We start from the raw sequence: 8,406 nt of genomic DNA, 5'->3' as shown, positions 1-8,406 counted from the left end.
TGTGCTAGCGGTGTCATGGGTTTGTGCTCTGTTTAAAGAGCCAAATTGACCCAAGATGGTTTAGGATTTCTGTGTTGAAGCATTTATGGCAAATTTGCTTTTGAAATTTGCTTTAAACATTACTCAGCGGGGCAGAAGAGTTGGTGTGGTTTTTTATAATGCTGTTTTTTGCCGTAGACTGGGAGTAATTTTCATATAGACAGTGACATAATATTAAAATCCAAAGCTGAACGTGTTTGCCCGGTTTGTTGCATAACATCTTTTGTGGGACAAAGGGTAATCCTCTGCAGCACAAACCTTACTAATGATTTTTGGAAAAGAGCTTTTTCTTATTTTAAGTAGCCTGAGTATCATCACTTCCTAAGAACAGATCATCTGTCTGCTCTCCGCGTTGATACCAGTACTATAAGCATGCAATGCATCATTGAACTTGCAAGTTTTAATTTTCTTAGAAAACTAATGTGTACTAACTTAAAAAACTCGCGAATGCTGACTACTGTAGATAAGCAGCACCACTAGAAAGCGATGGCTATCATATGGGTGATGACTTGAGCTAGTTGGTATGTCTTTTGTTGCTGTTGGTTTGTTTTTTGGTTTTTTTTTTTTTTTTAACATAACCATGCATTGGAAAGTATGCAAAGATCATATTACAGACCTGTGAAACAACTGAACTTCCAGTCATGGCACTAAATGCAAAATGATATTATTATTTGAGACTCCACATGTGTCTAAAGCTTACTTTCACAGAAACGGTGTGGTTTTGCTTTCATACTGATGCCCTGTAAGTCTGTTCTTCCTATAAGTATAGTACAGATGCATGTTTGTTGGAGGCAGGGCGAGTTTTGCCTGCTCAGTCCTTTCAGGTCTTAGGTGTCATAGGCCTTACCCCTCCATAAGGGTGACCTAGGAGGACGGAGCAGGTGAAAAAAAAGGTGTTTGCATGTGGTTAAATAGTTATAAATTGATGTGTGCTCATGGAAAACGATGTTTGACAAACAAACTGGCTTAAAAAACTAGATCAGGGCTGCTGCCAACAGAAGCAGCCTTATTACAACCTGTCCTGCTACATCAGACCTTTGCAGGCACGGGTAACCAGACAGTGAACTGGAGGGAGCTTGTTCAGCTGAAACCAAACATTGTTTCCCCTCTGTCTTTGCAGAACAGTTTTTCAGCTGCAATATTTTTCCAGGATGGTTCACTATGTACTCTGCAAACACCTGTTCCAGAAGAAAGTTCAGGGGAAGGAGCTGGGGCAAGACAGAAGTGTGTTTCCTGGCAGTTCTGACTACTGAAGGTGTTCAAGTACTTAGGGTTGGTGGGATATGGTGGCAGCAACAGGGATATGGTGGACAAATTAACCTTTAGAGTTTACTCTTCGATCTTTTCTGAAGCAAATCAAGTGCTACCTAGTCCTCAGTACTAAGTCAGCTAGGATGGCTTAAACTGCCCTTACAGTAGTTCTAATGCTTCCAGATTAATTAATGTTGGTGGAGCAGAGGAGGAGGATTTGTATGGTCTGTGCTGTTAATGCCCTCAGAAAGGGAGTGGTGAATTACACAGTGAATATTCCGCTGCCAAGACCAGGGCCATAAAACAGTTTTTGAACGTACTCTTGGTTACAAGTTTTCATGAAATTTTAAAACATCTTTCTCCTTAGCATGCCACTTGTTTCTTTCTTAATGATTTTGTTTGTTTTGCCACCACAGCTTCTGTTTACCTAGTCTATTTTATATTGTTAATGCTTGAGCTAGTGATTGTGCTTTTCTTTAGGAACTTGTGTATTAATATCGTTAGAACTGAATCTCTCAGAGTTCCTTTCAAATGATTAAAATACTGTCAAAAATAAAGTACATTGGAATTTATGATGGGGCATATATATTGCAGTTTTTTTGTTAGCATTAGAACAAGCAGCTGAGGTTCTGACTGTACCTTTGCAAAAAGAAAAATTATGGACAACAGGAGAGAAAATAAATCATCTTTATAATTGGTATTTCTTAATGCAATGGTTCATTTCTTGTTGCTGGATTAAGATTTTTCACTGGCTATTGTTTTTGACAGTAAAAAGGAAGAACTGAGGGGAAAACAAGCTATGAAAGTACTGGTTATTGGCCTTGGAGGGTAAGTTATACAAAATTAAATTTCCTCTGCAGCTTAAGACTAGTCTTCTTCTTAGAATGAAGTGATATAATTTCTATTTCTGAATACATATTTTTTGGAAACTGGGTTACAAATGCAACATATAATTGTATAATTTTATAGCTTGTAACTCTTAAGAAATTGTTCTATGTCTGTTGGAGACCCCAGGAGCAGGTATCTCTAGCATCTTTCTTGGCATTGCTTAATCTGCTGTACTGATTGTTGAAAACTGTTGGAATGTGCCAGCAAATTTCTAGAGGTAGAAAGTATTTGATGTGACTAAAATTTGGGGGGGAGTTTTATTGTTTCTTTGCATATAACTATATGGAAATGTATGTGTGAGCATGTACATATGTTTAAAAGATTAGTTTTTGCCTTGGTGAACTTTTTACAATGTTTTCTAACAGTGTAACAAATGGAGGGAAAACAACACTAGCAGAAAAACTTAAGAATATGCTTCCCAACTGTGATATAATCTCTCAAGATGACTTCTTTAAGGTAACAGTTTTAATGGAAAAACCTGATAGGTAAAAGTAGGCCTGAGTAGATTTCAAGTCTTTTTTCAGTTTTCCTATTGATGAACTTTTAAAATTGGTGCTGCTTAAAATATTGTTAATTTCATAAGAACTATGAAATGACCACTGGAGTAATTGAAATTTAAGTGGCCAAACCACTGAATATACTCAGCAAAAAGAAATTTACTGTCTTCTTTGCCACCCTTTTAAACCCTTTTAAAATAAGGAATGGGTGTATGATGGATGCATTTTTCAAGATCCTTTGTGCTAATGAGTTTAATGATACTGTCTTAAGCCTACACCCATACAGCAATAAATAGTTCTTTGTCTCCCAAGTCAAAACATGTGTTGATGTTGGGGGTGTTTGTTAAGGAGGGTGAAGGAGCTCTTATTTCTTAGGTAAAGCTATAATGAACTTAAGTCACATGGAGTGTTTGTTGTTCTAGATTAAATAAAGTTTTTGTGGCATGTTTTAACAGTTGTTTACATCAGTTTAATGTTGAAGATAAATTTAATTAATTTGATACAAAGTTGTATAACCCTTACGTTTATAACCAAAGAATATGTATCTCTCAGCATGGTCATAAAAGCAACCTTGAAAAAATTAAATTTTTTTCCCCTTCAGCCAGAGTCTGAAGTAGAAACAGATGAACGTGGATTTAAGCTGTATGATGGTCAGTAACTCTGATGCACTGTTTTTGAACATTGTACTGAAATTGTTGTGCTGAGCTTCAACACTTCTTCTACCCCATCCCCTTGCTCTCTTCCCTTCTGAGCAAGGCAGTAAACAAGTGGTTCAGAGCAATCCTTTGCTCAGTTTCTTTCAGTTCACTGAGATACATAAGAAAACTCGCCTAACTACTAAATACCTCAAGCTAATGCTTGACCTTTCCTTTTCTCTTTTGAATCTTTTTCTCTTTTTCTTCACTTGTATCTGGCCTGGTAGCAAATGGTAATGTTCAGTTAAAAGTCTTGGCTTGCAGTACTGGCATAAGCTTAACCTCATCGCTTCCTATGTAATGGTGGCCTTTTTTATTTCACTTTGGCTAGTGAACTCATGGGATGTCACTACTGAGTTTTCTAAATCAGTCAAGACTTGGGTCTATCCTGACACCTTTATTTCATGTCAGTTCTCATATAAAGGACATCTGTTTTTAAGTTAATGATTAATGCTGGTTCAGTTTATTCTTAGAGATGTCTAGATCCAGGTCCACTTTAGGCCAGTGTTTTGTGTCAGGTCATACCTACTGGTAAACAGTTGCTTAGTTAGTAGCTAATATCTGTTGATACTTTCTGATCACAAAAGGTATTACTGAGAAGATTGGTCAGACCATTCAGTTGTACCTGAAAACGTGTGATTACCAGCTATGCAGTCTTTGGCTCAACTTCCAGACTTCATGTAAATGGAATGTGAAACTGGAGGGATAAACTGGACATCCCTATTCAAATACCTGGATTTAATGCTGCTCTTAAAAGCTCTTTAAAAATGTGTTTGCTGTTACGGTATCCAAAAGCCGCCTTCTTTCTACCTTTCAGTACTTCCTCAGTATATTCTTGTGTGTCTACAGACAAAACCAGGTGTTACATTGTGCTGTTTTGCTTTGTATGGCATGCTCCTTTAACCCTCTCTATGCCCACCCACTGAACCTTATAAAAACCCAAAGCAAAAAATGTTGAGCATCCACTCCCCACCTTTGACAGTTGACAGAAGGGTGTAGGTCTCAGGATTAGTAAGTTTTTACAAGTTTTGTGGAAGCGGAGAGCAGGATTAGTAAGTTTTTACAAGTTTTGTGGAAGCGGAGAGCAGTTTCTGTCAAGAAGTTAAAAGCTGTGAATTCAGGCAATTTTAGGTGCCATAAAGTCCAGAGAGACTACACCCGATAGAAATACCCCAATACTGGTGCAAACTTTGGTTTCAGGAAATCATCAGTTGCAGACACAGAACTACTGATAAAATCTTGGGGATAATCCTGTTCCCCTTCATTTAAATTTGTATGTAGATTATTTGATTCTTACTGATTAACATAGGGGTACTTAAGGGTTCTTTTTTTTTTTATTTTATTCTTTGGTTTTAAGGGATGTTTAACTTTCTATTTTCATCTAGTACTTGATGCCCTCTATATGGATGAAATGGTGACCAGTATTCGCAATTGGATTAAAAGCCCAGCAAGCTCAGGTGTTGTGACAGAAGAGCCACAGAATACATGTGACAATGTGAAAAATGTTTATATTTTGATTGTTGAAGGCTTTCTCCTTTACAATTATGAGTAAGCAGTAATATGTAACCTGGTAAATTAAAAGCTACCCTAAAATGGAAGAGGGAACTAAATATGTTATTATCTTAGGCCACTTAATGAACTATGGAATAGAAGATATTTTTTGACCCTTCCTTATGAAGAGTGCAAAAGGAGAAGGAGGTAAGATTATTGACTTATTGTTTAAAAAAAAGTCACTAGCCCCTAAACTGAAGCGGTTCTTTTGTACTAGCTTTTCTTCAGTGTTTGCAGAATGTAAGCTATTAAGATCATCTCTTCTCTCTTTGTTTGTTTTAGGTTTGTTGGATTTGGTTTTTATTTTAGAGCACATGGTTATTGAAGTATTAAGTGCTTTACAAACACTAAAAGGAGAATTTGTTGTCCTGATAATTTATTTAGATTACTGATTGCATATTTGAGTAAAACCATGTTTAAAATGAGAAATGGTTAAAAAAATACTAAGCAGTCTTATTCTTGGTTAAATACAGTTAATCGATGATTATTCTTAGAGTAATGATGTTCATGTGTGGGTTTAGTACAGTTTTGTTCAGACTGTCCATTAATTTTACTGTGGATCTGATCTAGATTATTGAGCTGGTGTCTGACTTGCCTCCAAATTTGGAGCAATACTGTGTGATTGGAGTAATATATATGTACACAAAGTCAGAATCTGCTAGCTGAGTGAAGAAATCCTATATTCAGTTGGCTTTGGTTGATACCACTTTCTTGGTTTCTCAGTAAACTCAGCTGAGACTTTAGTGTCCTGAATGGAAGAGACTAGACTAAACAACTAGTCATTTAAAGCTTGAGAAATCTGTATACCTAAGAGGAAAAAGTAGCTTATTTTGATAATAGTGTCAATACAGTTTAATTTATCTGTAATACCTTTTATAATTAAAATCCCCCAAACTTTTACCTAGTCTTAAATGTGATTTGATTGGCAGAACTAGGTAAGATAGCAAAAGACAGCAAAAGCTCATATCGCAGATTGAATTAGAACAAAGGAGCCTCCTTTGCTCCAGCAAAAATACAGCCAGCCTTACCTTTTTTATTTTGGATAAAAGCTGTTATTTAACCAGCTGACACTAGGGGAAAATATAAAACATACATGGGGAGATGTATGTATTTTTGTGTAGGACCAGAGTCTATCAGCCAGCAGATACACCGGGATACTTCGATGGACACGTGTGGCCTATGTATCTGAAATATAAAAATGAATTGGAAGAGAATGCAAGTATGCAAGTTGGTATGGTATTTTTAATTTTAAACTTAAAAAATTTATAACTGTGGCACTTGTGCAGCTTTTGTTAAATTGGGTGTTTTTTTAAATGGGACAAAATCTTCTTCAAATGTTTTTGTAGCTCTTAGACAGTAGGTTTTGACCTTGCTATTGGTTTATACTTCAAGCCTACAGGGTTTTGGTTTTGTTATTTAAAAATGAAAATTAGGAAGTTAAAAAATAGAAATGTTCTGATCACTAACTAAGTCCCCTTAACAAGATAACTTCGTAAGATAATGTGCGTATGTCTAAATAGGAAGCTTCTGAGACGATAGCTGATGGACTGGCAGAGTTCTTCAGAACAAAACTGAAGTCCTGGTTAAGTCTTGTAATAAGCTGAAGATGCTCTAGGTGCTGACTGTCCACACTAGGTCATCAGTTTTGCATGAGAAGTGTCAAAGCTGGGCCAGCTGTTGGGGCACTGCCACAAGTTTGTGTGATGTTCGAAGCTGTACGGCTCTTGGACTACCTGCTTCTGGAGTGGGGGCCAGAGGGAAGGGTGGCTCCTTCATCGTTAGCACACTGCTTGTTGCTGTGCAGTAAGAATAAGAAGTGCAGTGCTCTTCTGTGACTTGCTCAAAGGCTGAAACTGAGGAATCTGAAATGTTCTACTGCACAGAAACATTTTTGCCAAATTATTCCATTGCTCCACTGTCCTCACATAATTACCATTACCCTTATGAAGACTTTTATACCACAAAAAATTGTAAATTAATTATTAACTAGAATACTTTGCCATGACATTGGTTTTTAACATGTAAAACGAGTTTGGGGAAGAAGAAAAAGGGAGTTGCTGTTCTTGGTTTTAATTTTTTTCATCTCTTCTGATGGCATCTATAGGAATACTGAAAACTTTGCCAGTTGCTGTTACAGACAGCTGGCATAGAACTCATTAACACCTTTTTCTTCCTCAGATTATTTGGATGGAACAAAATCCCAAGAGGAGCTTTTATCCTATGTGTATAGTGATATAATACAGGAATTAAACAAGTTGAGGGAAGAAAGTAAGTAATGTTACTGGAAATCGAATCTATGTATCCCATTTCATGTTAACAAGAAGCTAATACTTCAATTTGAAAATACTACAAGAATTATATAGATCTATATTTCTTTATGAGCTACCGTACCGTGTTTGCTCATTACTCTGAGTCAATCTAAGTTAAAACTGTGAGTTCCTTGAAATTGGATGTTCTAAGATCATAGTTGCATCCACTGTTACTTAATGATAAAATAATTATAATAAAGGGGAAACAGAAGGAATATGGGATAAAACATCAGTGAAAACAAATGTGTTGGTGGAATTAATTTCTAATATACAGTGATGTCACTTGCAAACACTACAGATTAGATATGTACTTTTTATTTTAGATCAGCAGGTCACAGCATGATAACGTAGAAAGCTTGGGTTCATTTGATATGAGTCGAAAACACCAAGACTGTCATACATGGCAAACCAACCAACTGAACAAATGCTCTGTGTGTGACCATGATGCTACTTCATATAACAGAAGAAATTTTGTAGTAATTATTAACTCTGTCTCAGGTATGGAGACAGAGACTGTTTAGGACTATGAACAGTGCGTTCTTTAAAATTCCTTTAATCAGTCCTGCTTTGGCTGAGCTTTAAATCTGATTGAATGTGTGCATTTTAAAGAACATGAAGATTTTTGTGTACAAAACTAAACTATAAAAATGCGGTTCTGTTGGATTAATAAGCATGTCTGAACATGGATGATTGCAATTTGAAATGACCATCTAGAAATGACAATCTAATATTTTTAGGAGCTTATTATCACTGATAAACCTGCTTAGAGGAACTATCTGTGTAAATTTATGTAAGTTGTTATGCTGCTTATTCAGTAACTGAATTAATATGTCACAGCTAAACTTATTTAGACTTGCTAAATACATTTTTGGTGTTTGCACAGTAATTTTTATGTTGTTTATTGTTTAGAGCAGTTGGGAATAGATGCTAAAAAATGAAAACAAACCCGAAGAGAACTCCGATTGTTGGAAAAAGATGGGGAAATAAGATGTAGAGAATGGAGATGCATCATTAACAAGATACAGTACCTATATTGTTCAGAGATTGACTGGGATGACATAGACTACTAGACAATAAATCCATGCTTCAGGCAGGAGGAAGGAAGAAGTAATTGTTGTTAATATTCATAGCTCAAGCTGAAAGTGAAATGAAAATGAAATGTGAATGAAATGTTGT

The 8,406-nt window shown here is 36.1% G+C and overlaps 1 protein-coding gene across 2 annotated transcripts; it reads left to right on the top strand.

The window, feature by feature from the left end:
* The first annotated feature begins 6 nt into the window (after positions 1 to 6).
* NMRK1 (nicotinamide riboside kinase 1) lies at positions 7 to 8,362 on the top strand. 2 transcript variants are annotated; one of them, XM_008634617.2, is made up of 8 exons: positions 7 to 2,118; positions 2,544 to 2,634; positions 3,277 to 3,325; positions 4,756 to 4,918; positions 4,997 to 5,068; positions 6,043 to 6,152; positions 7,100 to 7,189; positions 8,140 to 8,362. In XM_008634617.2, exons 1-8 carry the CDS (start codon positions 2,090 to 2,092, stop codon positions 8,166 to 8,168), a joined length of 633 nt encoding a protein of 210 aa, XP_008632839.1. In that variant the 5' UTR covers positions 7 to 2,089; the 3' UTR covers positions 8,169 to 8,362. The 2 variants fall into 2 exon arrangements, with proteins under 2 accessions (XP_008632839.1, XP_017590905.1); XM_017735416.1 differs by having other exon boundaries at positions 7,554 to 8,359.
* The last annotated feature ends 44 nt before the right edge of the window (positions 8,363 to 8,406 follow it).

The sequence above is a fragment of the Corvus brachyrhynchos genome, unplaced genomic scaffold (genome assembly GCF_000691975.1).
Source record: "Corvus brachyrhynchos isolate BGI_N302 unplaced genomic scaffold, ASM69197v1 scaffold22, whole genome shotgun sequence".
In the NCBI taxonomy this organism is placed as follows: Eukaryota; Metazoa; Chordata; class Aves; order Passeriformes; family Corvidae; genus Corvus; species Corvus brachyrhynchos.
The sequence above is the reverse complement of the archived record's forward strand: the minus strand, read 5'-3'. Positions and strand labels throughout refer to the sequence as shown.